General features: G+C 40.3%; 1 protein-coding gene across 1 annotated transcript; it reads left to right on the top strand.

Annotated features, from left to right (window-relative positions):
* The first annotated feature begins 1,212 nt into the window (after window positions 1–1,212).
* Window positions 1,213–2,091, top strand: LOC117790294. The gene is made up of 2 exons (XM_034629703.1): window positions 1,213–1,868; window positions 1,911–2,091. Exons 1-2 carry the CDS (start codon window positions 1,228–1,230, stop codon window positions 2,053–2,055), a joined length of 786 nt encoding a protein of 261 aa, XP_034485594.1. The 5' UTR covers window positions 1,213–1,227; the 3' UTR covers window positions 2,056–2,091.
* The last annotated feature ends 12,763 nt before the right edge of the window (window positions 2,092–14,854 follow it).

The raw sequence follows: 14,854 nt of genomic DNA, 5'->3' as shown, positions 1-14,854 counted from the left end.
CAAATGCGACCGCATGTTATTGGGCTTGACTGTGAGGTTGAGATTTGCGAAAACATCAACTTGAATCTTACAATGGGCATTTTGAATAAATATTGCTGTATTTTGAAAATCTTATGTGAGAAGCAAGTAGTTTAAATGTAAAAAAAATTTTTATTTACAAGTCAATTTCCTATTAGATTACCAGATGCGAATGGGAATGGAGAGGAGCAGATTTGGCATTCAATCAATTTCATAATTTTTAAGTATCATCTGAAATCAATTCTTGTTATTTCTCTCGTTGGGTGTTTTCTGGATGTCCTTGCAGCTGGGTTGGAGCACTTATACATTCTTTTGTATACCAATTTTTCAGTCTTAATTGTTACGTTTCACATAATTTATCTAAATTGTTAACTTAAATATTATTCTAATAGTTTTGTTTTTAGCTCTTAATAATATAAGCAATATAAGTCATTGATATGTTAATTAACATGGTCATAACAGCAGCCGCCGACTTTAACAGAGCGGACTTCTAGCGGCATAACCGTTTGGCCGATCGAACATGTTGGCTGTGGAACCAGAACGAACGCTTGCTTGCTTCGAAACGGTGAAAGAATCGGTTGGAAGAACTTAAAACTTTTCATCATTGAAAGTAAAACCAAATGGGAAAACTCCACCTGCGGTGTTTAGGTGTGTAAATTTACACACTTTCCAACGTTAACAAGCGGCGATAAAAGACCGTGGAATTACTGTGCACCGGGTTTTATGAGCGACTGCTCACAGCTGGGCATAGGGCAACTGTGTTGCATCTCTTGTTGCAGCCTCCAAGTGTTTATCTTTGGTCTTAAATCATTAGTTCTTATCAGAGAATCGTCGTCTATCAGCCAGTTTTATGACTGTGGCTTTACATGCCATTGTGTAAGTGTCAATTTCCAGGAAGACGTCTTAACACTTTCGTTGTCTCAATTAGATTAACGCTCTGTGTGCAGTTGTATTAAAGTTACAACTTCTCCGGGGGTGCAACAATATTTGAGACTAGTGTCACTAACGACTATGGAAATTTTGAAGTGTTTGGGGAATCATACTACATCGAAGCGACATAAAGGAGACACTACAATTTCTAAAATTTTTAATTTTATTGTGTATTTAATATTTTTATAGATCTTCAGCTTATCAGCCTTTATAAAAGTAAGTGAAGACTTATTGCTGAAGCGATACTATCTTTATATTATACAGTTTTAGATTTACAAAATGACTTGTATATTTCGGATAATTAAAAGATACTGGTCATCGTGGGGCTCACATGGGTCACTGCAGCGGGTCAGCTTTACTCCTAGTACTATTGTAACGGACCGGGAGCGCATACTGCGTAACATCGCATCTCCGACTCCCTTTCAAAACTTTCTCAATGAAATGCGTTTGACGTCATTACAAGATATGGGGAAGGCTAAGATGCCACTTCGAGAATCTCTTAAAATGCGGAAGTCTGCAGTCCGTCTTTGGTCTAGCCTGTCAGAGAAGAAGAAGAAGAAATATAGAGTGCTAGCTGACAATTGGCAATTCACCCGCCTACCCATGCAATACATTGAGAAAAGTACTACCCATCTGGGTACACAGCTAACCAATAACCCGGAAGTCCTCGAGTCGACAGATGCATCTGTAACGATTGTCGCAAGTCGCAAATCAAGAAGGTCATCAAGATCCATGCCAGTGAAACGGAAGACTCGCTCCAAGTCTGTGACAAAACGACGAAAGGTTAAGAAACCCTCGGAAATTATAGCTCCACCGGAACTACCGAAGACTCCCAGAAGAAAGCGCAGAATGAACGCAGCTGAACGTCGAAGCAGCGAAATTTTTGCGAATCTGAGCAACTGCGTCTCTCGCATTGACTTAAAGTCGCGCAATGTTGAAGTGGAGCCGCAGGGATCGCAGCAACCAGAGATGCCGAAAGTTCCAGAGACGGAGGAGATGCAGGAGCTAGAGGTGCAGGAGCTAGAGGTGCAGGAGGAGAACCAACCAGATTTGTCAACCCATCGTCATACTAAACGCAAACGGCTTAACAACCAAGTTCACTCTTAATTATTGTGCATTAAAATATGCAAGCATAACATCAGACTTTAAATTGACTTATCCGTGCAGGAAACACATCTATTCATCAGGATTAACCATGTCAAAGGCTTCCTCTCCGCTTCTCAGCTTAGAAATTAGTTTCATTCGCTTTTTGTTTGTTTGTTTAGTTTCCCCTCCTCGCGTTTCGAAGATTTCATAACTTTCTGAGGTGTGTTAGACGACGATGGACGGACACATCCTTATCAAAGGTGCGCATCAACGTCACAGAAATTCCCCCCATTCCTCCAGCCATGATCCGGCTACGTGCCTGCCTTTGAAATCGAAACCCCCGACGTCCCATTGTGTTAAAATCTCAACGAGCCCCGCGCTGCATGTTGATCGATAGCGTCCTCGTCGTCGTCTCCGTCTGCCAGTCTTTTTTTTTTTTTTTTGATTTCCAATGAAAAGCAAAGCAAAACCCACAAAAAAAACAAAGAAAAAGATGCGGTACTGATATATTCGAGCATACTTTGAATAGTTTTCAATGCCAACGCACATTGTTCAATGTCCCAAGCCAAATATGCAAGAATTTCGTTTTTATTTTAAAAGCTAGCAAGAAAAAGAAAGAATTAAAAGGTAAATACAAAAAATATGAAATTAGCAAGGTGAAAATAGAAATATTTTCACATATTTGCTCCTCACGTTATATAACTCCAGAAAAGTCACTCGCTTCATAAGATAAATAAATATGTTTCAGTTGGATAAACTTTTAAGATGCTGAGATTAGTGAATTTCTAGTAACAAATATAAGATTTAAAATGGTCCACTCACCTCCTTTACCGATTGTAAAATAAAGATAACTTTAATGGTGACTTAAGTAATTGGCCAACTTTTAATTTTGCTGCAGAAAGAGAAAAGTTGTTCTTCGACGAAAGTCATTTTCCTTTCAAATATAAATTCTTTTCTTCATCTCTTCCATTAATACAGCAATTTTGTGGTTATAAAATGTATCCGAATAATAGTTAATATATAATATATCGGTATCCGTATCCGTATAATTGTGCGGCAGCTGAAAACGCACTTTTCCCTCTTTTGCATAAATAATGCAAATAAAAGACGATAAACGATAGTTTTTATATTCGGCGCACAGCAGGCGAGCTGGGCAATAAAGTGGCGGGGTTTTTCCCCATCTATTGGCCTGATCTGTTGGTCAAGTGAAAATTGCCATAAAAAAGGAGGCAATGCTCGCACACTCAGCCAGAGAGCTGGCGACATCGTTCTGTTAATGGTCACACTCTGTCCAATGCATTTGCGATGCTCCTGCTATCCTTCTCGGCCAAAACGCATTTGCGCCATTTGAGTCATTTGGCGGCGGCATTGCCTGATACCGAGTCGAAGTTTTTTTTTTTTTTTTATAGCTATGCGCGCATTTAACTTGATTATAAACGACCACAGGCGGCCGGGCAATATAAAATCGCTTTTCATTATAGCCAAGGCATGTGAAATTAATATGCCAGCCAGCGAGATAGCCAGCTAGTCAGATGGTCGGCCAAGCCAGCTAGCTGGTCAAATATCTCAGTCAAGTTCGTTGCCTAAGTCTTTTGTTTTGCATGCTTCTTTTTTTGGCCAACTGCCGAGTGCCGACTGCCGACTGCCTGCTGTGTGTGTTTGTTGGTTAAACAAAATCACAGACGCTTCAAATGTTCATTAATTCAAATTGATTCTAATCGTGGCAAGCTCATTAATCGAAGCGCCACGCGATGCCACCCCACGCATGTGGCAAGGACTGCCAGCCTTATTGATGAGCCACAGCCAGCGCGCTGCAGCGTCGCAGTTGGTAGCAACAATTGCATGATTAATGTGTCCCCCAGGTACAGTGGTAACTGCCATTGCATGGACATCCACTGTCATGTACTATGACAAACAAAGTCAGGTTATATTTTTGGACCAGCCAGGTAGCTAACCTTAGATTTGTCTGACTATATTTGTTTATTTCTTTTTATTTCTGACTTCCGCTTGGGTCACACAACACATTTTAAGTGCTGTTTGTTTCACTGATAAGCCAACAGATCCCTCAATTATAAATACCAGACAGACAAACAAGTCAACACACACACAATGACACCTTCAGGCGGAAGACACAACAACACGGCCAGAACAACACGCTGAAAACTGTGCTACGTGTGTGCAGGACAGCAGATCGAGAGCTAACGAGTAAATATCAGTCAGACAGACTGACAGACGGACAGCTGCCGTTATACGAGTACTCTGGACCTGGCTCAAGGTTGCCACCAGCATTGGGTCAACCTTAGCCTGAGCCTGAAGCTCAAGCTAAAGTCATAGCTGGAGTTGGAGTTGCACTTGGAGTTGAAACTGAAGCTGAATTTGAGACCGCGTTGATCGACGCCGTGTGAAAACCTTGTTCGGCATTAAACGCCAATGAGTAAATACGAGCATAAATCAACATGACAAATGACTAAATGCGAGTGTTCTGTGTGCCGACAAGATCACAAGAAGCCTATCAGTGAAAGTGGAGCGACTAACAGATACCCTACAATGACAAATTAAACAAAAATATTATATAAATATAATAATTATTTAAGTGAGTTGTAATTTTGATTATCTAATATGTTAATGTAAACAAAAAGAGTTGTTAATATCAATGAAAAAATCTGAGTATTTATATTGTTACTATTATTATCTTAAAATACTTGTATCGCTAGAAAGTAATTAATATATAAATAAAAATGTACTTTATTAACATGAAATAATTAAATAGTTTGTTGGTAGCTTTACTTCCAGGCTAGTCTACCATATTCTAGCTTACATTTACAGGGTATGTCAAGCATGCTGTAGGCGCTTGCCATAATTGTTAATACTGTAGTCGCTGTTTTGTATTTATAAATCTAGTTTAAAGGGTATTTAAAACAGGCAATTAGGCAATTTCGTTGCTTTCAATTTTGCTAAAGTACATACATATTATTTGAATAGTAAACGAAGTCTATAATAATACAGGGTATAGCAAGAGGTCAGTACTTTTAACGATCATTAAATGTTGTGGCCATTATAAATGTGGTTAGTCTATTAAGTCTATCATACCGCTGCGTCTCTAAAACTACAGGGTATGACAAGCGTGCTGTACTCGTACTTGCCGCAGTACACGGCTCCCGTGGTTGTTGTTCATGTTGTTGCCGTTGTTACGTGTTGTTGCTGTGCATGCCCATTGTTTTGGCCATCGAAATCTGCATAAATGGGTCAAATTTTGGTGGTGGTTGGTGGCAACTGTTGCAACTGTGGCAGCAACAACGGCGGCGGCAACACTGCCTTTATGTACTTGTTGCAGCCAAGCCGAAGCGAAACATTGATCGAGGTGCATTGAAAGTTGTTGCTGTTGTTTTGTTGATTGTTTTAATTTCCATTCACAAGTCCCAGCAACAACAATTTTCCCCTGTTTTTGTTCACGTTGTTGTTGATTTTATTGTTATTTATGGCTCGCTAGTCTTGTTGCAAGTCGCACATTTTGACGCCAAGTCATGGCTAAAAATTGCCATCAACACCACTGGCAATGGAAGCAGAGCAGCAGCAACAGCAACAGCCACATTCCGGGAAGAGCTCATATTTCCAGAATTTTTACTGAGTGCGAATCTCTCTGGGTTTGGGGTTGGGGTTGGTGTGCTAAGTTCAGAGCCGCTATGAAATGTGGCAACCTACGAGCTGTGGCAAATGGACCGCTGACAACATTAAGCCCTGACAGCAACAGCAACAACAACATCCGCTGACAGCAACTGCAGCAGCCAATTGTGGGCTGACGACGGCAATTATAGATACTTAAGAGTTAGTCCAGTAGCTCATGAAGTTTCATTATGTTTGTTAACTTTGACTTGTTAATTAACGTATTAGCTTAATAATTATGGTTTATGGTATAGACTCATATTTTTATATATTTTGTTATATTTGTTCTTTTCATCTATACATTTTCAAATTTTTTATTTTGTATATATTTTTAAATTATATTTAAAATATAAAAATATCTCTGTGTGATACACAGTCCAGTTTATATTATTGCTAAGTTTGCAACTGTTATTGATCATAGATTTGAGACAATTTGACTCGCATTGGAGTCGCCACAGAGTCTACTTCAAGCGGACTGCCTCCGTCTACGTTTACGTCTCCAGCTTCGATTCCGACTATAATTATAGAGAACGCTCGACTCGGCTGCCGCCGTGTCATAGTTGCCACATAAATCAAAATGCTGTGGCGGAAAAGTCAGTCGAGCGATTGCCACGCGCGACTTGGCTTTCTGAAATCATAATTCTGTACCGGTAGTCTCCTCTTCTCCTCATCCTCTTGCCGCTTCTCACATTGCTTAACCAGTTTGCTTAGACTGGGAGCTTCAGTGTTGGCTTTGTCTTTGGCGCGCTGCTTTTTTGCACAGACTGTAGCAACAGCTCAGCGTCAACCTCTTGTGGCATCCGTCTTAGTAATTAGGTGACTAATTATGAAGTCGAGCTGAACGATTTTTTATAACGCACAGCACACAAATTGCGCATACATATACTCACATTTGTATATAGCATACGAGTATAGAAGCCAAAAGGCGTCTCGTTGTCTTTAGAAAGTTTGTAAATTTGTTGATTATTAGCGCGATAACATTTAATTAGATTTTGCCAGACACCCTGGCGTTGTGAAAGGCAGGCACAGCCCCCCAGTTGGACAGTCAGACAGTCGGACAGTTGGACAGTTGGACAGTCGCAGAGCTAAGCCAAGATTTTTGGGCACGGCTCATTAGGCAAAGCCAACAGCACCAGCTCCAACTTGACTACAACTCCGACGCCAACTCCAAGTGGGTTGCTTTTGCATATGAATGTTTCCGTTTGCAACAAAATAAAAAAAATAATACAAATAAGAATGCTAAAATCGAGTATGCTTGACTGTGATATACCACAAAGTCACTTCTCAAAAATAAAATAAAGTCATATAAGCAAATTATTCGGTTTAATGGTTCAAACTATAAAGCAAGAGTTCAGTACAACAATAATATATTTTTTAAATTAATTTTAATATATTTCTTGTTTATAATCAATCAAAAAAATGTTTATAAAATAATTAAAATACAATATATCTTTGACTATGTAACTTTTCATGGAATATTACTTAAGATAATGAGATTAACTGTCTCAAATCACACCTAAATCAAACTATATAGTACAACAGATTAGAATTATATTTATTTTTCCTTACCGTTTGTGACATTTTTGTCAAAACAATATCGTTCAAAAATTATATTATTGGAAATAAATGTTTTTTGATAAATTAACATTATACTAAAAACCCTAATCGTCTCTGATATCTCAAGAGTCGGAAATTTATATAGTACATATGATCGGAGCTATCATCTATCTGCCTGTTACTTACATTACCACAAACATAATATACTCTTGTCTTCATTGGGTACAGGGTCTTAAAAAACAGCTTGTAATTTATAGTACTTAAGCTGAAAGCTGCTCAGCTGCTCAGTTGGCTCAGTTGCTTAGCTGGTTAGTTCGGCCTTGATCGTCGGAGACGAAGCGTGGCGTGGGGTGTATGGCAAGTGGCAAGTGGCAAGGGGCAAGAGGGTGCTTGAATGTTGCAACGTTTGTTCTGCTGATTGTTTTGTTTATTTGCCAAAGTGTTTGTTTGGGCAAAACAGAATCATAAAACTGTAAACACGAAAAGCATAAATTGCAAGTCGACTCGCAGCTGTGCTTAACCCAGTTTGTGGCAACGTTGCAAGTGGCAGACAACAGCATCTCAGTTGCAACCAACAGATCACAGTTGTTGCGTGCCACGCTGCCATTGATTGCAGTGCAGTTCTCTCCCCAACTTTAGGCCAGGCCTAGTAACGACAACAATTAGACGTCCTTGTCTGCGGCAAGCCCCAAAAAACTGCTGTCAAGTGGCACACACAAACACAACTTGCCCCAACACGCAAGACAAATATTGATGGTGCATAATTCAAGAAATCAACAAAGCTATCCAAGATATTATCACCTGGCGTTGGGGTGGCCCAAAACGCGGTAGCCAAATGACAGCAGGATGCAACACAGACGTACGACAACAGACGTCAGCTGTTGCCACAAAACGCAGTAGCTAGCACACACACACAGGAAACACATGCAACAACGGACAACACATATGCAAATCGCATAAACGACGGCTTAATCACCTGCGGGCTGATAAACGGATAGACAGACAGACTGTGGCAACATGGCAACGTGCAACGTGCAACATGGCAACGTTGGCAACAAGGGCGTGGTCCGACTAGCCAAGGCGACGGACTGGCTAATTTCTATAAACAAAATTCATAGCGCCCCCCAAAAACTGAAGCGAACTTTGATGTATATGTCGGACTAGGAGGAGGAGGAGCAGCAGCAGGAGGAGATGAGGACGGTGTGGCAGCAACAGTTGCAAAAAAGAGCGCCAAGTTGTCTGCAAGTGTTGCACATCGCACAGATGCCAGCGCCGCGATACAAGCCAAAGGCCAACAACAACAGCAACAGCAATAAAAACAGCAACAACAACAATGAAATGAGAAACAACAACAAAAACAAAAACAATGGTGGCAGCTGGTGCTGCTGCTGCTGCTACTTGCCACAAAACATAATCTCTGGCGATATCTCAGCGAACAGGGAGCAGGGGCATTCATGTGGCTTCCTTTGCAGCTCCTCCAACTCCCAACTCCAATTGCAATTGCAACTGCAACGGCAACAACAACAACAACAACAGCAGCGTCAGCAGCAGCAGCAGCAGCAGCTCCTCCTCTCATCCCCCTTTTGGCAACTGTCTAAGTAGCTTTCCTTGTTGTTGCTGCTATTTTTGTTGTTGTAGTAGTTGTTGTTGTTGTTGTTGTTGAAGCGCCGGCGGGCCAATGCTTTGGTTTGCTTTTTTCTGTTGCCGTTGCAGTTGCAACAGTTGCCCCGGTGTCCGTAACTAATAAAAATTTCAATTTGTACGCTAAACGGTTATTGACGTATTACCGCTTGGCCAGAAAGCCAGGCAACGGCAGCTGAGATGGCCAAAAGCCAACAGCCAAGGCATTCGCACAAGGTAGCAGCAACGCCTATAGTTATTGTTTCTTTTTGCGGCATGCAACGCCTTCATAATGTTTTATTCATGCAACTGCAACTAAAGCAACAACAACAACAACAGGCTGACTTTCGCCTAACATTTGCAAAAATTTGAAAGCCATTTTAATGTTGTCTGCTAATTTAAGTTATGGCCCCATCGTACAACGCCCTTGACACTGTTGCCGCACCTGTGTGGCAAGCACAAATTAAGTATATGCCACCAGCGCAGTGTTTCGCCTAATCATGTCAATTTTCGTATCCGGCCGCATCTTAATTACACACACATTAAATCAGATCTCAGTGCGCCGCAATAGGCCAAATTATTGTCTATCTTTATGGTAATTATTGCTATGGTAACTGGCTTAATTACATAACCAAGACAAGGCGAGTTGTCTCTCCCTCCTCCTTCTCCGCCTCCCTCACTTCCACAAATTGCATACAATTTGATTTAGACAATGCCTGAAGTACGCCTTAATGTCAAATCCGATTGTCGAGAGCCGAGAAAAAAAAAAGCCAAAAAACGTTAAAAGACGGGCTAAATTTAGACGTCTTCGTCGATGAGGCAAACATATTATACTGAAGCCGTTTATAATCAGCGTGGAACGGGGAACTCTTCACGAATTTGGGTTAAGACTATGGAATTTCATTGAAGGAAGTCGAGTATAACCATACAATCATCGAGTGTTTAATATCTACATATTACATTTGTATAATTACAAAACCATTAAAAATACAAATAAAAAAAAACTAAGGATACGGCTAACGGAATAGATGAAAAAGAAAAAAATAATTCCTTAAAAAAAATGAAAAAAAACAACAACAAATCAACTTAAATAATATTAGATAACAGTAGCTTTGTACGATACAGTTTTTAATAAAGTGTTACAAATTTAAAATCAATAATATTTTATTAAAAATACGGTAATCTCAATTTTAATTACCCGGGTTTTTAATTTTGTTTTTGGTAAAGCTATATTTTTAAATTACATAGCTGAATTAGTTTGCATTGAGTATACATAAGAAAAAAATGACTAGCAAATTTCGTAAAATTAGATAGATGGTTAGAAACACTTCGTTATAAAATTTGAATACTCCTCGAAAGGGTATATAAAACTTCAGGAAGCAATAACTAAAATACCGTTGAGAAAAAAATGATGCCATAAGTGGGACTTGAAAGTATGAAAAAAACCCGGAAAGAGTTTGATTAACGGCATTTGACCAAATGCAGGACAGATAAAAAGTATTGTCGCCAGTTCGTCAAACAAAGAACTTCCCTCAATCCTGATTGCCTCCCACAGACAATTGCCAATTAAGGCAATTCGCGATCGTTGAAAACACATTTATTTTCCATTTAATTAACTTCCTTGAACGCTCAACATGTTTTTACATAATTATTGCAACAAAAGCAACAACAGCATCCACCAAAGCAAATTAAATTAAACAATGACAACAACAACAACAGCAACAACTGCAAGTTATGTAGGTCACACAACAGACAGGCCAAAAAGCAAGGGAACCAGCTAAGGAAACAACAACAACAACAGCAACAACAACAACGACAACGCAACTGATCAACTGGCGGAGAGACGAGGCTCGACTCGACATAAAAGGCTAAACACATCCAACTGTACAATCGCATAAAGATCACGATTAAATGAGTGCGCAATTGGATCAAATTTGCGCCAAGAGTGAAGCCAAAAACTAAACGAACCAACAACAACAACAACAGTAACAACAGCAATGGCAACAATAACAACAACTGTGCAGGGAACTAAGTTGAAGCTCTTTTTCAAATGGCTCATAAAACTGCAGGCTCGTTGTTGTTGTTGTTGTTGTTGTTGCTGCAGTTGCTGCTGCTGCAGTTGTTGCATGGCAGTAAAATTGAATGCGTGTGGGTTGCAATGTGACACATACTGTCATTATTACCAGGCAACAACCTCCAGCGGCATATGCTGAGGCCTCGGCCTGCCTGTCCAGGCTCATATTACCGAAGCTCAACACGAGTTGGCGGCTCGTTACGGGAAAAACTCTTTTTTATTTTCGCGTTGCTTTTCTTTTTGGCCATAGAAGCTGAGAGTCGTCGCATTGCCGTAGAAATTTATGCATTATGCAATGCGGCGACATTGCCATTTGTTTATATTTTTAATACATAAAACAGCAAAGACTCAAGTTGACATCGCCAATGGTCGAGGAAGGTGTGTAACTTCAGCCTGTTATTAATGGCACGCGAAATTCAGAGAGCGAAATGTTGAAAATATGCTTATAATAAAAATAAGCTTGGATTGAAACATAATCTTGAAAAATATATTTTAAAATGCGAAAAAAGTGGAAAATGTCATGTGATAAGTTTTCAACTGATACGGATGAATCGAAATCGAACTGTAAATTGAGAACTGCTGTAGGCACCTAATTAGAATCCAACTACATTTTTTATACGGACAAAAAAGAAATTAAAACTAAACCCTCTTTATGGAAAATAAGCTTTTGTGATTTCATCAATTTTATATAGTTGTTTTCTTAGCTCTCAACTAAATAGATTTAATATCCTTGGGTGAGAACTAGAACTAAATTTCAACAATTTTATGATGAAATAAGCGATCAGAATAATTTATTGCCTTAGATGGAGAAGGCAAGAAAATGTTTGCTTAGATGAAATACGTATATCAATTGACTTTTTTTCTAGCTACAAATCATAACATTTACTACAACAATTTTTAAGATTTTTCATTGGTTTGCAACGTTTATTTGAATGATTACAAAAACATAGGCAACACCGAACTTAAACAACTAACATAGACATATAAACATTTAACGAAAACTATAAGATCTTGTGTACTTTCAAATCCTGTTGAACTTGACAAAAGATTTATTCAGAACACAATAAAAAGAATTGTTTGTCCCGATTCCAGAGACAGAGAGAACGACGATGAAGTGCCAAGTGTCAGAGATCTATGGTGTTTGCTGAAAGGCATGCCAGTCAACAGGCTGAGACAACAAATGTTGCTGCGGCGTCTTCTAGTGAAAGCCAAGTAAGCAACCCAACAAACAACGACAACGAATGAACAACTACAACATTGCCACTGATTAGTCAGTAGCAGAGTTGGCCATTTGGCTAGCACCTTGGCAAATGGCAATAAATTTTGCACTTGAAATAAAAAGTAATGCTGAAAATTGTAACATAAAGCAACTGTCACACATAAAAAAATCAAGCAACTGCAGAGACCAGATCCAAGATCCAAGACCCAAGACTCAAGCTCCAACTCAGACTGGGAATCCGAACAAGCAATTGCAACTCTGCCTCTGATTCCAAGTGCGAGTCCAAGTCCAAGTGCGATTGGCGGGCAAGGAATTTTCAGTTGCAGCCGTTGTTGCAGTTGCTGTTGCTGTTGCCGTTGCCGTTGACTGACTTGCAACTGTCACTTTTTGGCCAAGTTGCATGTCCGCGCCAATTGCTACCATTTTCATTTCGTTTGCCGCAACGTTGACAATTTTATTTTATATATTTTTTTCTCTTCTATTGGTGTAACATTCACCCAACGGGCGTCGACGACTGCGTGGGCTGCGCTTAGTGAAAATTTGCAAAAATATTTGGTCAAAATGTAAAAGTTATTGGCAATAGAGACAGCAGCAGCAGCGGCAGCGGCAGCGGCAACGACTGTGGCATCGTCGTCGTCTGGCAAATGTTAATTTACGATTTCAATTTGGCGGCCGCTGCGGCTGGAAGCATAATTTATGCGCCTTAATTGAACCGGCTTATGGCCTGGACAATGCACCGCACTTTGGCAGGCGAATGGTGCAGGGGAGTGCGAGTGGGAGGGGTGGGTTACTTGCAACAACTTGAACTTCAAAGAGCGCACTAAGTTATGACATGAAAGTCGGTTAGTCACGTCTGCAACATCGTTGTCTGCTGCATGTTGCATTTGACACACATTCGAATCGAGTTGCAGTCGATGGATTGCCGTTGCCGTTAGCCCGCACAGCAGCTCAAGGTCATCACAAGTTCCATGACGCGCAGCTTTTGTCAGTCATGGGCTGCCCATTGCACAAATGAACCAATTTATATGAATTTAAGCTAAGCTCGTAGCTAATTCAAGGGCAACTGTTGCTAGAGTTTGAGCTCAGACACAAAAGTGAAGCAATTTATTTCAATTAGAAACTCGTGTGGGTCAGTTGAACAAAGAGGTTGTAGTTTCATTTGAGATAAACGAGGTTGTAATTGAAAAATGCCTCATTAGGTTGGGCTCTCATTTAAAAACGGTTAAACATAGCTATAGATACAGTATGCAAATGTCGATGTCGATATGTGTGTTGCACGTAGCTGCATGAGGAAGTTGCTGGTGACCCAACAACCTTCAAACAACTTTCGTTGCACATGGCACAACTTGCTTGCCACTTGGTGGCATGCAATTCGAATCCCATAAGGCAACACCTTTCCACCTTTCGCTTGTGGCAAGGCACTAGGCACAAGGCACATAGCTGCAAGTTAGTCAGGCATATCAGGCTGCAACATTACACACAACAATACCAGCAACAACAAAATAAGGAAAAATATTGACAACAACAACAAGTGCAACTGGTACTGTGAGTGCTTTCTAAAGTGCATTAAGGCCCAAGCCTGCAATGCGAATCTCAGCTAATAAGCCGCGCCACACAAATCTTGACCATAATAATGCAAATTGAGCAACTGTTGCAACTTGCAACTGCAACTGATGTTGATGATGTTGATGATGATGATGATGATGATGCAATGTGAACCTCAAATCAACTGCAAAATAACTGCAATTGTCATTGTGTGTGTGTGTGTGTCTGTGTGTGTTTGTTAATATCCTCCATCCTGAAACTAGCAATAAAGCAGATAAAAATATATATATAGGTAAATACTGCAACTTGGCTGGTTGATTTGAATTTTGGCCATGCTGGCAGGCGGGTAATGGCCCTCTATTATTGTTAACTCGATTTGGACAAACACAGAGCGTCAAATTATTGTTATTATTTCCGCCTCGCAACAAATTGGCAGCCAAAATAGACAAAAAAAAACCTAAAAATAAAAGCAAAAACAAAAATCAAGAGTCGAAAGCGAAATTGGGCGCAGATAATTGGCAGGCAACGGCATCACTTCCCTCCTTGAGGGGGCACAAGCTGCAACATAGACATACTCGTACATATGTTTTTAATAGTTAAATGGCAACATTTTTCGGCTCGTTTCATAGCTGATACAAATCAATCATTATAGTTTTTGAGGCACAGCATAATTTGTACCCTTTTGCTTGTTTTCACTTCCTATTAAATTATATTTGGCATTTAACGTTTGCCAAAGTGGGCGCACCACCAGCACCACAACAAATTGACATCAATTACACGACAAGCGACTCCTGTTACAATCGAGTCTGGAGCTCGAGCCGAGGGCTTTTTGTGCCTGCAACAACAGCCTCTGGGAGTCCAAGTGGGCGCGGCTTTGACGGCATTTTGGGTTGCATTTGACGCGCGTCCGTTTCAAAAGCCTCACAAAGTGCCTTTTGCACCACCGCCACCGTCACCGCCACCGTCACCGCCACCGCCCCCACCAGGTGACTGCAACATTGCAGCTCTCAACGTGATTGAGTAATTTTGATTGTCTTGTGGCAGAAGTTTATCAAGCCAAATAATATTAACGACATGCTCGGATCGTTGCTGCTGTGCAAAGACCGAAGATCGAAGACTGAACACAAAAAAGACTCAAAAGC

Source organism: Drosophila innubila (assembly GCF_004354385.1).
Source record: "Drosophila innubila isolate TH190305 chromosome 3R unlocalized genomic scaffold, UK_Dinn_1.0 2_E_3R, whole genome shotgun sequence".
NCBI classification, from domain to species: domain Eukaryota; kingdom Metazoa; phylum Arthropoda; class Insecta; order Diptera; family Drosophilidae; genus Drosophila; species Drosophila innubila.
Note: the sequence above shows the minus strand (reverse complement) of the source record. Positions and strands in the feature narration are given on the sequence as shown.